Source organism: Salvelinus sp. IW2-2015, linkage group LG5 (assembly GCF_002910315.2).
Source record: "Salvelinus sp. IW2-2015 linkage group LG5, ASM291031v2, whole genome shotgun sequence".
Lineage (NCBI taxonomy): Eukaryota > Metazoa > Chordata > Actinopteri > Salmoniformes > Salmonidae > Salvelinus > Salvelinus sp. IW2-2015.
In genome coordinates, this window is record NC_036844.1 from 14,988,172 (window position 1) to 15,007,307 (window position 19,136).

At 44.9% G+C, this 19,136-nt stretch overlaps 2 protein-coding genes across 2 annotated transcripts in view; one reads left to right on the top strand and one right to left on the bottom strand.

Moving 5' to 3' along the window:
* Positions 1-4,289: 4,289 nt before the first annotated feature.
* Positions 4,290-9,528, top strand: pou5f3 (POU domain, class 5, transcription factor 3). Its single transcript, XM_023987568.2, has 5 exons — positions 4,290-6,565; positions 6,701-6,812; positions 7,039-7,169; positions 7,497-7,661; positions 7,884-9,528. Exons 1-5 carry the CDS (start codon positions 5,810-5,812, stop codon positions 8,136-8,138), a joined length of 1,419 nt encoding a protein of 472 aa, XP_023843336.1. The 5' UTR covers positions 4,290-5,809; the 3' UTR covers positions 8,139-9,528.
* LOC111963956 (alpha-(1,3)-fucosyltransferase 7-like) overlaps positions 7,268-19,136 on the bottom strand; it is a 47,896-nt gene continuing 36,027 nt past the window's right edge. The window contains exon 2 of the mRNA XM_023987569.2: positions 7,268-10,903. Coding sequence (XP_023843337.1) covers positions 9,794-10,864 — 1,071 coding nt within the window. The 5' untranslated portion in view covers positions 10,865-10,903 and the 3' untranslated portion in view covers positions 7,268-9,793. The remainder of the gene's footprint in view (positions 10,904-19,136) is intronic.

Genomic DNA, 19,136 nt, shown 5'->3' on the forward strand with positions numbered 1-19,136 from the left:
TCTACAGAACTGCAACTGGAAATACATTATTCTGGTGCACCGTCCAGATGGAAGGAGGAGATCATCAAAACGTTGAAAGTCACTTAAAGACATAATAATTCTGCAACATCGCTCGGTGGCTATACCCCAGATACTGACTGTAACTTTTGATTTTGACCCCCCTTTGTTCAGGGACACATTATTAAATTTCTGTTAATCACATGTCTGTGGAACTTGTTCAGTTTATGTTTCTAGGTTTGCTGAAAATAAACAAAGTTGACAGTGAGAGGACGTTTCTTTTTTTGCTGAGTTTATATAGGGAAGGTAATCAGGGAAGTGATAAAGTCCAGGTGAGCGTAATGATGGTGACAGGTGTGCACCATAATGAGCAGCCTGGTGACCTAGAGGCCGGAGAGGAGCACACGTGACAGTACCCCCTCCGTGACGTGCGGCTCCTGCCGCAAGATGCCAACTGAAATGACGATCCCGGGGATCAGGAGCGGACCGGTCACTCTGCTGAGGCTCGGGAAACCTGTCAGTCCGGCTGAGGCGCGGAGCATGGCGACCTAGAGCGCCGGAGAGCGCATACGTGACGGTATCCTCGGCGCGTTCGACTCCAGCCGCAGTACGCCAATCAAAGGGACGATCGCTGGGATCAGGAGCAGACCGGTCACCCCTGCTGATGTGCGGGAACCTGTCACCGACTGGTGGCGGCAGAACCTGACAGACAGGCTGAGGCAGGGGAGCCTGGGATCCGGCTGAGGCATGAGAGCCTGACGAGCCGGCTGTAGCAGGGGAGCCTGGCGATCCGGTGAAGGCATGAGAGCCTGACGAGCCGGAGGAAGCAGGGGAGCCTGGCGATCCGGTGAAGGCATGAAAGCCTGACGAGCCGGCTGTAGCAGGGGAGCCTGGCGATCCGGTGAAGGCATGAGAGCCTGACGAGCCGGAGGAACAGGGGAGCCTGGCGATCCGGTGAAGGCATGAAAGCCTGACGAGCCGGCTGTAGCAGGGGAGCCTGGCGATCCGGTGAAGGCATGAAAGCCTGACGAGCTGTAGCAGGGGAGCCTGGCGATCCGGTGAAGGCATGAAAGCCTGACGAGCCGGCTGTAGCAGGGGAGCCTGGCGATGACTCTTTGTGGTGTTTGTTTAGTGTGTTACAAATTTCCCAGAAGTGGTTAGATTCTATGGAATCTGTAATTACATTGAGCTGATTTCTGACGTGCTGTTCCTTCTTTTTKCGTAGTGTATTTCTGTATTGTTTTAGTGATTCACCATAGTGAATGCATAGGTCTCTATGTTTTTGGTTGAATAGGTTTCTCAATTTCTTTCTTAGGTTTTTGCATTCTTCATCAAGCCATTTGTCATTGTTTTTAATTTTCTTAGGTTGTCTGCTTGAAATCTTTTGATTTGATAGGGAAGCTGAAAGGTAAAATATACTGTTTAGGCTTTCTACTGCCAAGTTTACACCTTCACTATTACAGTGAAATGTTTTGRCCAGGATGTTGTCTAAAAGGGACTGAATTTGTTGTTGCCTAATTGTTTTTTGGTAGGTTTCCACATACTTTCCTTCCATTTATAGCGTGTCTTAATATTGTGRAGTTCCTTTGGCTTTGACGCCTCATGATTGAGTATTGCTCTGTTCAAGTAGATTGAGTTTGCTGTGATCCGATAGGGGTGTCAGTGAGTGTAAACGCTCTGAGAGACTCTGGGTTGAGGTCAGTGATAAAGTAATCTACAATACTACTATATCTCTCAAGTATGTTGCTCTTTAAAGGACTGAAATGGACTCCGCACAAAAAGGCCAAATTAAGCTGTGTGGGATTGTATATAGGATTGTAAATAGGATGAAGAGGAGGATGGCTGGAGAGGGAGGGGCTGGGAGCTGGGGATAAGACAACTGAGCGTCCCCATGGCGGGATGAATCGGTCATCCAACTCTGTCTTACTATTTATGTATTGTATAACATCACACACCACACCCAATAAAAAACTGTTTCACTAGTTCTCATCTTTCATCACCATTTTTTATCACACCTTCTATGACACTTCTCAATTCTCTTTGGTGGACAAGGATGACTGTGGTCATCTTTGGTCTTCAACCGTCTGCCCCTCAACTTTTCTCTGTGTGTGTGTGTGTGTGTGTGTGTGTGTGCTGTGTTGTGTGTGTGTGTGTGTGTGTGTGTGTGTGTGTGTGTGTGTGTGTGTGTGTGTGGTGTGTGTGTGTGTGGTGGTGTGTGTGTGTGTGTGGTGTGTGTGTGTGTGTGTGTGTGTAAAAGCAGTTGTAAGTGTGGGGAGGGGAGGGGATGAGGGCTCTTGTAACTGTTCCCATTGAGCTGCCTTCCGAGGGCTGTTAAAGCCCATTGTCCTCGTGGACTGGGTTAGGGACAGCTATTGGTCAACTGCTGAAAGTTTGAGATGGGTGGAGGGATGGTGGTGGGTGTCAAAGGCAGGGCCGTTAGGSAGAAAATCAAAAAGCCATCAGTCTTGTTTGTGGGGGAAGGTAGGCGGCAGGGGGGAGGTGGGCAGACTGTGGAGTAAAACTGGGGGTTTACTATGGGTGCTATAGGSAGAAGGCTCAGGAAAACTCCAAGGCCTAGTTGTTGTATATAGGCTTAAACTAAGGGTCATTCCTGATCAAGAAAAACTCCTGGCCTGAATAAGAAGTTATGTGTATATACAGTACCTATACACCATCCCCCTGTGATGGCCTGGTGCACAGTGACCTCTCAGACACCCAGGACAAATAAACAAGTGTTTCTGGGCAAGCCAATCTGTATGGGGTGGCAGGTAGCCTAGCGGTTAACATTGGGCCAGTAACTGAAAGGTCGTTGGTTTGAATCACCAAGGTGAAAAATCTATCAATGTGTCCTTGAGCAAGGCACTTAACCCTAGTTGCTCTAAAAAAGACTGTCTGCTAACTGACAAAAATGTATGAAATCTCTCCACTGATGGAGTCAGAAGGGGATGATGGCAATATAAACAAATATTCGAGACAAACTAAAGTATTATGGCAATGAACTTAAAGCATATTGGTTTAAATATTTGAAACCAGGCTGTACCGGTATACTCCATTGTCACTCTCAGTCACCCTGGATGGGTCATTGGTGAGTGGTGACTGTGTGTCTGAACTACATTGTTTACACACACAGATATGTGTGACTCTCCCTTACACCTCCTTATGGCTGATAATGCATTACTTTCATTTAGAATACACTGTAGTACAGGGAGCTTATTTGGACATGGTGCAGACTCGATATGTCTGAGTTGTCTCTGTGAGTGTTGAAGTGTACAGTACCATTAACCATCTTTACAGCTTTGACTTTTGGCTAATCCCTGATCACCCTCCCTCCCCCTCACTGTACCTCTTACCCCGTCCCACTTTCACCCTAAGTGTCAACGTTTAGCATGACAATTCCCTCCCAAGTCCATGGCACAGGACAATGCRAGTATCTGGGGTTTGATGTCTTTTAAGCATTTCACTGGCTCCTGTTGCCTCCAAGGTCCCCTCTCCCTGGCTTTGTAATWGGGCGAGATGGGGAGAACGAGAGAGCACCGCTCTCCTGGTTCAATCTGCCGGGTCAGTGTGTTTGAAGGTGGATAGGTTGGATAGAGAAGGGACACAATCATCCGGTAGTATTGAGTGGGGTGGTGGCTTAGAATTCGAAACAAAAACGATGATAAAACATGCTATTCCATAACTGCCATAACTCTCGTGTCACATCAACCACCCACCCCATCAAATACGTCACTCTCTGGACTGTGGCTTGGTCGAAACCTTGGAGAGTGTTTGTTTCAGGGTAGGGGGTGGGTGTGTGTGGGGCGGAATCAAAGGGCTGCGACTTATTGTTCGTGTCTGTAAAGAAGTTAATGGTCGCGCCATCGCTACTCCGGGTCTGAAAGCCGCGGGGTGCCTCCGGGCCAAGTCGCACAATGACACCCCCACTCSGTCCCGTGGTGCGTCTTCCTGCCACAATCTGTACCAACGACTCGCTCTGGGGGTGCGCATCTGTATCGGTGCGATGGCGCTCCACTATTTTCAATACACCAATCAAGGCTATAGTAGAAGTTCACCTGGATGCTTTTAGTTGTTTTATGAATATCCTCTGCGTTGTCTTGATTTTCTATGGGCAAAAATCGGCTTGTGTGTGTAAATTGTGCGTAAAGTTGTCACTCTTGGGCGAAGTTCAACCATTATGTGAATCATTCGTTTAGAGTTAATTGTCTACTTTGAAATGTCGTAAGACTGCTTCTAATTTATAGACTCACTGACTCCCCCCCCCCCTGAAACACAAGTCATTCTCAGTTTATCTCAGATATCCATGTAATTGCGCCATCKCATTATAGGCCTTGTCTCTCAGCCAAAAGGATGGTCCAGATATTGTACAATTAGACAAAACATGAATCGAATGATTTAGCAGTTAACTTCACTAGGTCTATATCAAAGATAGACATATAACGCATGAGGGTCACATAAGGCCAGTGTGTTGTGTGTAGAAGCCTAAAGCTCAAAGAAAATGCGTTTAGAGTCAGTTATAATTTCCAATTAAAATATATATATAGATTCTCCTTCAACGATTTTATTGACATTTTATTTCAGAACCATGTAAAACACAATTGAAAATAGATAGGCCTATGCTATTTTGAGATTTTGATCGAATGGGATTCTAGTAAAATAGTTAACCAATAGCTAATAAGCTACCCGGACTATCTGCAGTGACCSTTTTTGCAATAACTCCTGTGACTCATCACATACGCTGCTGTTACTGTTTATCARCCTGTCATCGTTATTCATTGTGTATTTATTCCTCCTGTTATAATTTTTATATTTTGTTTTTCTCTCTGCGTTGTTGGGAACGRCCGTAAATAAGCATTTCACTGTTAGTCTACACCTGTTGTTTGCGAAGCATGTGACAAATAACAGTTTATTTTTAGGTTATAGGCTAAGAAAAATGCATTTAGGCCTACTAATCTTTCTATATTGCTTGATATTCTAATATAAAATAGATATCATGTGAGTGAAGCATGAAAATCGAGCATGATCAGCAAGTTTCCCAAGACGTTGTTGAAATGTGATTGTTGATTTGATCKCAATTTGACCTATACATTCTTTCTAATGAGTAATAGTCAAAATATTTCATTCTGCTGTTTAAATGCATCTGGTTGCAAGTATACCAAGGAAAGCTCGTTAAGGTAAAGTTTTTAAACAAAGTCCACACAATGCTCCATGCATATCAGATACTTTAGCTTCAGTCCCTGAATATCCTACTGATTCGTGATGTAAACATACTAAATGGATCAACATTGAATCCGTGAACTACATATAGCCTAACTTTTTCCAAGATAATTTCCTTTAATTGCTTACAGGAGTTTTGCATACCTGCGCTTGCATTATTCACATTTTATCTCAGGAAGAGGAACAGTCTATATTGAGTCGTTAAAAAAAAAGTTTCTCCAAAGTTTCGAATGGGAAAGCACGCCCACTATTTTAACACGGGGAATTWAAAAAAAAAATCAAGTTCATTCACAAATTTACCATCAGCTGTGCGTGATTGTCTCTCGCGGCCAATGGGAGGCAAGGCAATTAACATCGCAACCTCTAGCGCCAGATGATTCAAAAAAAACCTGTGGAGCTGGAGTGTTTGTTGTGAGACGGGCGTTAGAGTTTGAAGGTGAAGTAGGTGGTGGTAAACTCGAAATTCAATGGACTACAGTTGATGGGTATCTCGCACATAGSCAACAAACTGCTTGCATTTCTGAAAAGGTTTATTTCGAAACGGCAAGCGTCATTGAATATCACCTGAACTTTTACGAAGAAYATCAAACCAAGGAGAATGTCGGAGCGACCCCAGAGCCCTACTTCGGAGTGCAACAGCCGGCCTGATGACTTCAGCCGGGCCATGTACGCCCAGGCCTTGAGTCAAGAGGGGTTTGGAGGCGCGTCGCTCCAGATCCCACACGGCGTTCTACAACATCATAGTCTTCTCTTCAACAAGGCCGCATATAATGGGATGCCTCCAACAACCAATCAYACCTTTTTGCCATTCCCACCGGGCACTGGTGACTATAGGGCCCCCGACTTGCACGCCGGTGACTTTTGCCAACCCAAACACTGGTGTCCTATCGCCGCTCCGGAGTACACCGGCCAAGTAGCAGGGGTCGCAGCGGCTAKCCACCCCACAAACCTGAGCCAACCTAACACCGAAACCAGGGAACAAGTCAAGATGTCCGAAATAAAGCTCGAGAAGGATGTCAATGACGAGTATGGGCAAAAGATTCAACATTATCCAACTCCACCTTCGTCTGCTGTAGCTCACGGGGTTTACTACTCGACCCCATGGAACTCGTCGTTTTGGCCCGGCTTTCCCCACACCACGGCTGCGAATACCAATACTCAAAACCTCAACTCCATACCCTCAACATCGTCTTCATCGTCCCCATCTCTCTCGCCCTCACCCCCRAGTAATGGGTTACCCGGGGTTACGTTCTTCAACGGGAACACAAGCCAAACTGCCCAAGCGCCCCAGGCGCAAACCTCTACCCGGAGCAGTGGTTCCTCCAGCGGCGGGTGTAGTGACTCGGAAGAGGAGGTGAGTCAAACGGGCCTATGTACTGTTATCRAATAGTCATTGTGCTATTATGCGTTTACACTGCAACTTGTCTTTTCATTCAAAGAGAGCGTTGTGAAATGTTTCCTAATGTGTTAGTAATTTTGCCTCTAACAGGAGAACCTTTCAACTGAGGAGCTGGAACAGTTTGCCAAGGAGCTGAAGCACAAGCGTATTACTCTGGGTTTCACACAAGCAGATGTAGGCCTGGCCCTAGGCAACCTTTATGGTGAGTTTTCCTGCTGTGTTGAATACTATCCATACATAACATTTCCCTTCTGTGCCATTGAGTTGGTGTATGCAATTCTTTGCCCTCTGAACGTGCTGAGTGTCTCATTTAAATTGACTTGGACTACAGTTTCCTCAAATGAGTTGAAGCAATATTCTTTTCCTTCACTGAATGTACTGTAGTCGCAGTGACTTCAACTACTGATGACAACTTGTTCTCTGTTTAGGCAAGATGTTCAGCCAGACTACAATTTGCCGCTTTGAAGCGCTCCAGCTTAGTTTCAAGAACATGTGCAAGCTGAAGCCCCTGCTCCGGAGATGGCTGAATGAGGCTGAGACCTCGGACAACCCCCAGGATGTGAGTATGTGTTGGTTGTAGTTTAGAAACCCATCTGCTGGWAAGGCGTCAGGTTTGTGGAGTGTAGGATGCCATCTTGAGGATAGAAAATGCATACATTTCCATGAGCAACCAAGGTAATATTTATTAGACAATGTTCACCATTAAATATTCCAATTTGTAAGTCGCTCTGGATAAGAGCGTCTGCTAAATGACTTAAATGTAAATGTAAATAATGCAAAAGCTGAATAGGGGAGGTTGAGGGGCACCATAGTATTACCACCTCTGGAATGGACCAAAGCACACTGCCATGTCCCAGTCTAAATGTAATTTCATGTTTGTCCCCAGATGTACAAGATCGAGCGGGTATTTGTGGACACCAGGAAGAGGAAGCGGAGGACCAGTCTGGAGGGGTCGGTGCGCACGGCTCTGGAGTCCTACTTTGTCAAGTGTCCCAAACCGAACACCCAGGAGATCACACACATTGCTGATGACCTGTGTCTGGAGAGAGATGTGAGTCCCATACAGCTGGCCATCACTTACTGCCTTTTACTTCCTCAACCCTGCATGGCTTTTAAGTTCCTCTTACATGCATTTATGGAAATGCCTTCTTGCTTGTGTTGACATGGTTTGAATCTWAGTGCTGTTAACTTCCGACCCTATTAAGTTCTGTATTTCTAATATAAGAGGTGTGGAAATACTTTTTGGTCAGCATGTGACTTATGTTTTTGGCAGGTGGTGCGTGTGTGGTTCTGTAACCGCAGACAGAAGGGCAAGCGCCTGGCCCTTCCATTCGATGAGGAGTGTGAAGGACAGTACTATGAGCAGAGCCCCCCTCCCCCGCACATGGCTCACTCCCCCCTGCCTGGGCAGGGGTACTCTCTCTCCAGCCACCCTGGGGGCCCCACCTTCTACATGCCCCCCCTCCAGAGGCCAGATGTCTTTAAGCAGGCSCTGCACCCTGGACTGGTGGGTCACCTGACAAGCTAAACAGGTTCCAGTTCTCCAAACCAGCCCGGGCCATGTGGCCACCTCTTCCCTTCCCCACCCAACATGGCTACCTCTCTTTAGTCCTTCAGTCCCCACCAACCCAGGCTGTTGTCCTCCATATGCAGTTCTACCACACCCTAGTCCCTCTGGACCACAGAGAGCAAGTCAAGTGAGCGGGGGCTTGTAGGCCAGTAAATAAATGGCTCAAAGCTGGAACTTCCTGGTGTCTTTAAGGCCAGGGAATCTTGACACTGCCTTGTCTCTGCTACATGTTGACTTTTCATCTGTTGTGCCTTGRCTCCCACCCAGTTCAGCTGCGAGTCATCTGCACAACGGTCGACYCCCCAGCCAGCATCATGACTATTTAAGGGATGGGGAGGGTTTGCCCATCGGCTCTGAATCCAGTATGAGATGGCTTTGCACAAAGTTGTGGTTTTGTTGTCTGACCTTTTGATATTTTTTATTTCTTTATCTTGAATATCATTGTCCCGTCTTATCCTCCAGTGGCTAGCTATTTTCAGGTGACAGTTGTCTTATCTAGAGTTTCTATAAGTATTCTTTGTCTTGTTCAGAAGGAGTACTTTCATAGTGGAAGTATGKCACAAATACAGTTTACTTGTCTTGCTGAGAATTCTGGTATGTTTTGTTACCCATGAATGTCTTTTTCATCTGTTGTACACTGACTAACTTAAGTGATTTTTATTATTTTAAAACTGGAACCGTAGTTCATGTTGCACCAAGGGGACAAACGGCAGGATGTCTGTCGAGTGGGGCARTGAGTACTGCCCCTCAACCAGTGTTTCTTGTGATCGWCAGTGACCTAAAATTGTTTGTCACTGTTGACTTCRTCAATCCTATAATYGTTGCTTTGATCTTTCTAAAAATGACCATGTCACAATCTCGTGCCTTAATGTGTATTTAAAGTCATTTCCTCTTCTGACTCCGATCTCTTGTGACATGTTTTTARGCAATCRTATGTTTATAAATGAAAGCCTATCTGATAATTTATTGAAACTGGCTATTTCTCTGGGGAAACCTAAAGATGTTATCTGTATATTTTCCACCARGCATTTAAATACTTTACTTTATTTTCCATTCCAACCTCCTGTGTAGTTACAATTACTCCAAGTTGACAATTTACGTTTTGCGCTTTGGTTCTCAGTTAAGGTTTTTACGTCGCCGGTGTTATGCTTTACAGTGAACGCCTTGCAATAAGTATTGTCAATCTCATATCCACGCATTATACAAGTGTCGTTAATGTTTGGATTGGTATATTCCCCTTTCCTGTAACTTCTGCACTGAGTATGCTTTGGTACTGTAACACATTGCTTTGGTTCAATTCTGCTGTTTAAGTACCTTACTGTGATATCAATTAAAATGGTCAAAGAGCCATTTCTCAAGTCATTTTGCTGGGAGTGGGGAAGGAAAATAGGAACACTGGMTATTGGCAGAGGGTGGGAATATAACACACAGGAAAGTTCTGTGGTTTACTGACTCYTTGAAACATGTCCATGCATGTGAAAAGCACTGATCATAGATGACTGACGCTTCTGAAGCTGTACATTTTTACAAGGTGGTGTACTTATGGGACCTGTTCAAAAGTAATGCACTGYAATAGGAGCTCATTTGGGATGCAGAAAGCCTTTYAGGATCTGTCAGCGGACTTGGTGTCCCCACTTGGCCCAGGCCTCCAGGTCACGGTACACCTTCTGAGCAGGCAGGATGTGATACTMGGGGCAGATGCTACAAAGCCTCTCCCTCCAGTCTGTGTACATTTTCACTTGATGGCTACGCCTCCACGCAAAGTACCCAGCATATTTCTCCTTGTCTAGTACTAGCTGGCTGAGATAGTTCCCCAGCTCCTTAGTGGAGMTAAAGTTCTCAATGTGGATGAAGGAGTTGGGCGGGGCCACAGCTATGTAGTCATTTGGAGGCGGKCCCAGAACCACAGGCACCGCCCCTGCCTGGTAAGCYTTCCGCCAGAGCTTCTCAGTGATGTAATCCTTGGAGATGGAGTTCTCGAAGGCCAGGTAGAAGTAGCAGCGTGAGATGGTGGGCAGCAAGTTGCTMGGGGCCAGTACTCTCCCAACCCATTGCCCATACACCTTCACTTCGACGCTTTCCTTCAGGCTATTGTAAACCAAGCTCCTCTTTTGCCGGGGGTTGTAGTTACTAACCGCCCAGCAGGCCAGAGGGGACTTATTTTTAGGAATGACGTCTTCTGTCCTACTGTAATTACCAGTATCTCTGTCCCTCGGCACCAGCTTTCCATATGGTATGGTGAAATCGGCATCACGGCGGTAGGACATGGTAKAGTTGAACACGTTATTGAAGGGCTTCAGGTCTCCATTGTTGTCAGGGGACTCCAGGGAGAGCCAGACCCACTTCTGGTGCCTTGTCCGGTCGAGGTGGAAGGGCAGCCGCTCCTGGCCCGTCATCAGCTCTCTGTTGTGGAAGACCACCAGGTCAGCGCTGGGGTAGAGGGAGCGCTGGTCCACCAGGCGGCAGCCAGTGATACGGTACCTGTCCCAGCACACGTCTCCCTTCAGGCTGTAGGATGGGCCGAAGGGCCAATGCCACAGGAGGATGGTGAGGTTCCCTGTGACAATGTGGCTTCTGTCAGAGTATAGACCCCACCTATACACACTTAGAAAGAACAGGAGAGGGACCAGGCAGATGATGATGATGAAGAGGAAGAGCCTGAAGAAGAATGAGGGGGATCCCATAGTAGAACTGAACCCTTGTTGGTCATCAGGGTTCTTTCACTGTTGGGAAATGAACAGAGAACACAGGATTTAGTTAATCTGTACACAGTAGCCCACTTACTGGCCTTATCACTCTAGTCATACTGTCAGTAGAACATCATTGCTTGGTCCTCTATCTGCTTGCAAAAGAAACATTTTGTTCTCATTTTATTGTGTCACCTCCTGCCATCCATCCCATGGTATTATTAGACATACAGGGAGTGGTTGATTTGGAGGTTCTAAAAGGCTGAATGACTCTAGCTATGTATCTCCATGTAGCAGCTTGATGCACTTTTTTCTAATTTGTCACCATCTCTACCGTCTCAATTTCCATATTGGGAGTAGTCTTTGTCAAAGATGGGAGTGATCAGTTGGAGATTGAGTTTCTTTTGGTTGTGTTGCGTGTTACATTTTGCTTCCTGCATTGTGGTTGTCTATCCCTCCCAAGTCTGTGGTTGTCCCAATGTCACTTTGTCACACTGCCTTCCTGTGATAAAGACACTGGGTGTGTTCAGGGCCAGAGGGAGACAGGAAGTGATTACACTGCTATCATAATACATTGAGCTCAATGTTTGGTTTGATGAGAGCAATGGAGTTGGCGAGACCACAGATCAAGGACTGGGATGTTATTCAACAGATGCGTTTGATAAACATTAGAATCCACTTAGCTCATGTAGGTTACACCCCTTCTGAACTGTCTTGTTTGTGCCTTCTTGTGTCAATGACTCAATGGATGATGAGTATGACCAGACCTGCTATTTACAATGGATTATATCATCATTACTCACGTTTTGTACATGATGACACAGTTGTCAATATACTGCATCTGTTAATATACAGTATTGACTCTGACAATGACCAATAATGACCCTGCATTTAGTGTTATGGTTATGATTAGGTTAGGGTTTAGCAGGGCCATGCACAGATCTTTCAGGGGCAGTTGCTCAAAATGAAAAACAAATGGGGAAAGAGGGCAGGCTATCGGCTCGTCATTGATGTAAATCTGCTAGTTAGCTAGCTTGATTTCTTTTACTGATTGTGATTTACCTCTCTGTGTCTTTCTGCCTTTCTCTGCTGAGCGTCAGGCAACCAGACCAAATATTGATGATGATTATGTAGGCTAAATCAAGTGTTATACTGTTGATGTTTAAACTAAGTAGCTAGCTACACYCACTCGTCCAGCGACCAACTCTCTCAAGCCATGCATGCAGGGCCAGCAATATTTCAAATTTAACTAGGCAAGTCAGTTAAGAACAAATTCTTATTCACAATGATGTCCTAGGAATAGTGGGTTAACTGCTTTGTTCAAGGGCAGAATGACAGATTTTGACCTTGTCAGCTCAGGGATTTGATCTAGCAACCTTTCGGTTACTGGCCCAACGCTCTAACCACTAGGCTACCTGCGGGCCCTAACCATGAGCCCTTGCCCGTCCAAATTAAATATTGATAATTTATTTGACCGAGATGCGCACTGACAGAGACGCATCAATCTCAGATAAAGAATCTGAGCGAGTGAAACAGCGCCCCTCTGTCTCCGTATGTGTTGATCATGTATCTGATACTGTCTGGACAAAAGAAGTATGTCATGTCATACTGTTTCTGGCCAGACAGCTTCAGATACATGTTCTACATATAGAAGACAGAGCGATGCTGTTTAGCTCGCGAGAGGGTTCACTCTTGCCAAAATCTGTCCCGAATAAGTCCAATAGGTTTCTGTGGGCGTAATATGCAGACCTAGGCTTGTCGTCTTCATTCCTGTCTTTGTGACAATGACTGGCGTTGTTAGGGAGGAGACATGTGCATCAGGTCATTGTATACAGATCTCTGGTTTCAGACACTAGCGAATTAGAAAGGAAAGTTGGGCGAGTGCACTGTTCAGATGTTGGCTTACCCTAAAGTAAATTGATGTTTTGCCAAATGAAACTAATTACTCCTGTCTAAATAAAAACATTCAAAATACTTTACCAGAGAGCTTGACTTAGTGGATCATTAGCTTCTTATACCCATTTGGGAAGCCAGCAATTTGGGCAGCGTAATAGGCCTAGCTGATTATTGAGTTGAGGCTGCCAGTGAAAAGCATCTAAAATCTGTGAAGATAATGTGTCTTGAGTATAATTTAAAATGTTGAAACAAAAAGAAGGGGAGGGGTGTGTGGCGAAGATATGGGCATCTCTCTCCAAAATACATGCACTCAGCMCTCTGTGCTTCGCTGTCTCCCAGCAATTCTTGTACATTCATTGTGTGAATTGTTTGCCCTTTGATTGTTTAAAAAAATTGTCTAAAACTATTACATACACGACCAGTCAAGCATTTTAGAACACCTACTCATGTCAGGGTTTTTCTTTATTTGTACTATTTTCTACATTGTAGAAAATTAGTGAGAAGACATAAACTATGAAATAACACATGAATCATGTAGTAACCAAAAAAGTGTTACAGAAATAGATTCTTCAAAGTAGCCACCCTTTGACTTGATGACAGCTTTGCACACTCTTGGCATTCTCTCAACCAGCTTCATGAGGTAGTCACCTGGAATGCATTTTCAATTAACAGGTATTCCTGTTAAAAGTTAATTTGTGGTAAAAGACCAAGTCTATATTATGGCAAGAACAGCTCAAATAGAAAATAGAAATTACAATCCTTCATTACTTTAAGTCATGAAGGTCAGTCAATATGAAACATTTCAAGAACTTTAAAAAGTTTATTCAAATGCCGTCTCAAAAAACAATAAGCACTATGATGAAACTGGCTCTCATGAGGACCGCCACAGGAATGGAAGACCAAGAGTTACCTCTGCTGCAGAGGATAAGTTCATTAGAGATACAGCCTCAAAAATTGCAGCCCAATAAATGCTTCACAGAGTTCAAGTAACAGACGTCTCAACATCAAGACTGTGTGAATCAGCCTTCATGGTCGAATTACTGGGCCAAAAACATGAGCAATGGACATTAGACCGGTGGAAATGTGTCCTTTGGTCTAGAGTCCAAATTTGACATTTTTGGTCCCAACCGCCATATCTTTGTGAACGGATGATCTCTGCATGTGTATGTCCCACCGTAAAGCGTGGAGTGTTATGTTTGGGGTACTTTGCTGGCGACACTGTGATTTATTTAGAATTCAAGGCACCCATAACCAGCATGGCTACCACAGCATTCTGCAGCGATACGTTCATCCCATCTGGTTTGGGCTTAGTAGTACTATCATTTGTTTTCAACAGGACAGTGACCCAACACACCTCCAGGCTGTGTAAGGACTATTTGACCAAGAAAGGAGAGTGATGCAGTGCTGCATCAGATGACCTGGTCTACACAATCCCCCAACCTCAACCAAATTAAGATGGTTTGGGATGAGTCGGACTGCAGATGAAGGAAAAGCAACCAAAGTTCTCAGCATATGTGGACTGTTGGAAAAGTATTCCTATGTGTTATTTCATAGTATTTTGTTGTCTTAACTATTATTCTGTGAATGAAGAAAATAGTAAAAAAAAAGAAAAACCCTTCAATGAGTAGGTGTTCTAAAACTTTTGACTGGTAGTGTGGTAACCAGTAGGCATAGTAAAATGTACCATTAATCACCCTCATTGGTTACATTCATTTCTGTTTATGCATGTATTACAGTCATTTACCATTCTCATTCTCTGAGTGCAACCCATGTTTGCAGAGTTCACAACCTGCTTTTTTTCATAACCATAATTTAGGAGTATAATTTCCCCATGTCTTTTGTTTGGAGTGCTGCATGTGAGTAATGAAATGTGCGCATTCTCTGTACTAATAACATTGAGTGAGCACGTGCCTGAGCACGCCAACCTGCCGACTTCATGCAATGTTGCACTTCACTAGCAATAGTGAAATAACCTGAATTTTCATCAGGATATTTTCAAATGTTTTTATTTTGTAGGCTTGAGGCCTATGTATTTTACTTAGTTGACAATGGAAGTTATAGATCTACTGCTGCATTGGTCTATAGGCTATCTCTGAGTTCCATGCGCTAATTTGGTTACCTGGCATGGATCATGGTGTAGGCTATCAATGTGTCCATATGGCAAGGCTGGTTTTTTATTTTTATTTTTATTTCACCTTTATTTAACCAGGTAGGCTAGTTGAGAACAAGTTCTCATTGCATGTCAACTGCGACCTGGCCAAGATAAAGCATAGCAATTCGACACATACAACAACACAGAGTTACACATGGAATAAACAAAACATACAGATCACAGTAATAATATGAGTAGAAAAATAAGTCTATATACAATGTGAAGCAAATAGGTGAGATAAGGGAGGTAAAGGCAAAAAAGGCCATGGTGGCGAGGTAAATACAATATAGCAAGTAAAACACTGGAATGGTAATTTGCAGTGGAAGAATGTGCAAAGTAGAAAATAAAATAACGGGTGCAAAGGAGCAAAATAAATAAATAAATACAGTAGGGGAAGAGGTAGTTGTTTGGGCTAAATTATAGATGGGCTATGTACAGGTGCAGTAACCTGTGAGCTGCTCTGACAGCTGGTGCTAAAAGCTAGTGAGGGAGATAAGTGTTTCCACTTTCAGAGATTTTTGTAGTTCGTTCCAGTCATTGGCAGCAGAAACTGGAAGGAGAGGCAGCCAAAGGAGGAATTGGCTTTGGGGGTGACAGTGGAGACATACCTGCTGGAGCGCGTGCTATGAGTGGGTGCTGCTATGGTGACCAGTGAGCTGAGATAAGGCGGGGCTTTACCCAGCAGAGACTTGTAGATAACCTGCAGCCAGTGGGTTGTGCGACGAGTATGAAGCGGGGCCAGCCAACGAGAGCGTACAGGTCGCAATGGTGGGTAGTGTATGGGGCGTTGGTGACAAAACGGATGGCACTGTGATAGACTGCATCCAGTTTGTTGAGTGGAGTGTTGGAGGCTATTTTTATAGATGACATCACCGAAGTCGAGGATCGGTAGGATGGTCAGTTTTACGAGGGTATGTTTGGCAGCATGAGTGAAAGGATGCTTTGTTGCAATATAGGAAGCCGATTCTAGATTTAATTTTGGATTGGAGATGCTTAATGTGAGTCTGGATGAAGGTCTAACCAGACACCTAGGTATTTGTAGTTGTCCCACATATTCTAGTCAGAGTCGTCCAGAAGTAGTGATGCTGACGGCGCGAGCAGTATCAGTTGAAGAGCATGCATTTAGTTTTACTTGCGTTTAAAGGAGCAGTTGGAGGCCACGGAAGGAGAGTTGTATGGCATTGAAGCTCGTCTGGAGTTAGTTAACACAGTGTCCAAAGAGGGCAGAAGTATACAGAATGGTTGGTCGTCTGCGTAGAGTGTAATCAGAGAATACCAGCAGCAAGAGCAACATCATTGATGTATACAGAGGAGAGAGTCGGCCCGAGGCTCTGAACCCTGTGGCACCCCCATAGAGACTGCCATAGGTCCGGACAACAGGCCCTCCGAGTTGACACACGGAACTCTATCAGAGAAGTAGTTGCGTGAACCAGGCGAGGCAATCATTTGAGAAACCAAGGCTGCTCGAGTCTGCCAATAAGATGTGGTGATTGACAGAGTCGAAAGCCTTGGCCAGGTCGATGAATACGGCTGCGCAGTAATGTCTCTTATCTGATGGCGGTTATTATGTCGTTAGACCTTCAAGCGTGGCTGAGGTGCACCCATGACCAGCTCTGAAACCAAATTGCATAGCGGAGAAGGTACGATGGGATTCGAAATGGTCGGTTAATCTGTTTTTTAACTTGGCTTTCGAAGACCTTAGAAAGACAGGATAGGATAGATATAGGTTTGTAGCAGTTGGTATAGATGTGTCACCCCTTTGAAGAGGAGGATGACCGCGGCAGCTTCCCAATCTTTGGGAATCTCAGACGATACGAAAGAGAGGTTGAACAGGCTAGTAATAGGGGTTGCAACAATTTCGGCAGATAATTTTAGAAAGAGAGGGTCCAGATTGTCTAGCCCGGCTGATTTTGTAGCGTCCAGATTTTGCAGCTCTTTCAGAACATCAGCATCTGGATTTGGGTGAAGGAGAAATGGTGGGGCCTTTGGCGGGTTGTTGTGGAGGGTTTTCAGTGGTGACATGTTACCCTAGTCTCAGTGCAGTGGGGCAGCTGGAGGGAGGTGCTTCTATCCTCCATGGACTTTTACAGTGTCCCAGACCTTTTTTGAGTTAGTACTACAGGATGCAAATCTTTCTGTTTGAAAAAGCTACCTTTGCTTTCCTAACTGCCTGTGTATATTTGTTCCTAACTTTCCCTGAAAAGTTGCATATCACAGGGGCTATCGATGCTAATGCAGAACGCCACAGGATGTTATTTTGCTGGTCAAGGGCAGACAGGTCTGGAGTGAAACAAGGACTATATCTGTTCCTAGTTCTACATTTCTTGAATGGGGCATGCTTGTTTAAGATGGTGAGGAAGGCACTTTTAAAAGAATAACAGGCATCCTCTACTGACGGAGATGAGTCAATGTCATTCCAGGTCAATGTCATGCCAGCGTTATAAAGGCCTGCTCACAGAAGTGTTTTAGGGAGCGTTTGACAGTGGTCGTTTGGTCGCCAGACAACCATTACGGAGGCAGGCAATAGCAGTGATCGCTGAGATCTGTGATTGAAAACAGCGAGGAGGTGTATTTGGAGGTGTATTTGGAGGGCGAGTTAGTTAGGATGACATCTTGAGGGTGCCCGTGTTTACGGATTTGGAGTGTACCTGGTATGTCATTGTATAATTTGGTGAGATTGAGGGCATCAAGCTTAGATTGTAGGATGGCCGGGTTGTGAAAACCTTTTGTCAATATGGGGGCGCTTTTTTCACTTTGTAAAAAATCGTTCCCAAATTAAACTGCCTCGTACTCAATTCTTGCTCGACTATCAATACTGTCATAGCTTCAGTTAATCATAATCCTATGCCATATGTATTATTTCCAAGATGGCGTAGCAGTCGGACGTGTGTTTGTCTTGTCGCGTGTAAATAGTCCTCTTTTTTTTTTTCGTATGCATTTCGTATATATTTTAATTTCTGAAACGAATATACATTCCGCCTCACCCAATGTGGTACGGATCTGCTATTTCTTTATACTTTAGAACCGTAACCCCAATCAGAAGCTAGCCAGATAAACTAGCTAGTAGTCAGTTACCACTGCTCGCGTCTTCACCCTTAACTCGGACACCAGCCAGCTTCAGCTCGGGCAATACCTGCCAGTCTGCAAGCGCGATATCAAACCAGAGCATATAGGACTGCTTTTTCACTACCACATCACCGGATTTTTTTCCTTTCTACTTCATCACCGGATTTCAGCCGCAGCTAGCTAGCTAGCTAGCTTATTTGCACGCAGCTAGCTGCAAACGCTGTGTCTATTGGCTTACGTCGATCCCGGAGCAAAGTAAATTCCGGAGCTAGCTGAGGAGCTCCATCAGCCATTCCTGGCTACAGTCACCTATCCGGACCCGTTTTTTTGTTGTTGCTGCAGATACGGAGCCCCACCGGGCCTTCACGACTGACTGCCGACGTATCTGCCCGAGGGAGTTATCCAACTGGCACCCCCGTCCCGACGTTACCTGAACGCTCATCTGGGGCCCGCTAATCGTTAGCTGTCTTATCGGCTGCTATTCTGAATAAGTATATCGGACAATTATTTTATTATTATTATTATTATTTTTTTTCTTGGCCACTATATCTATTTTTGCCAATTTGGATTGATCCCCTCTACCACACGGAACCCCACTAACCTACCGACGGAACACGCACGAGGTATCTACAATTAGACCTCCATCCTATGCTCTTTGCTACCGATAGCCTCTACCCGGCCTACTGTCTGGATCGCCGTGACCCCAACCAACTCTACTCACTGGACCCTTATGATCAAACTCGATTAAGCATGCCTCTCCTTAATGTAAATATCCCTTGTCCATTGTTGTTTCTGGTTAGTGTTTATTGCTTATCTCACTGTAGAGACTCGAGCCTGCTCACTATACCATATCCAACCTCTCAGTTTCCACCACCCACATATGCGATGACATCACCTGGTTTCAATGATGTTTCTAGAGACAATATCTCTCTCATCATCACTCAATACCTAGGTTTACCTCCACTGTATTCACATCCTACCATACCTTTGTCTGTACATTATTCCTTTAAGCTATTTTATCGCCCCCAGAAACTTCCTTTTACTCTCTGGCTCTAGTTGCTCTAGACGACCAATTCTCATAGCTCTCTAGCCGTACCCTTATCCTACTCCTCCTCTGTTCCCTTAGAGTGATGTAGAGTGAAATGCCTCCAGCCC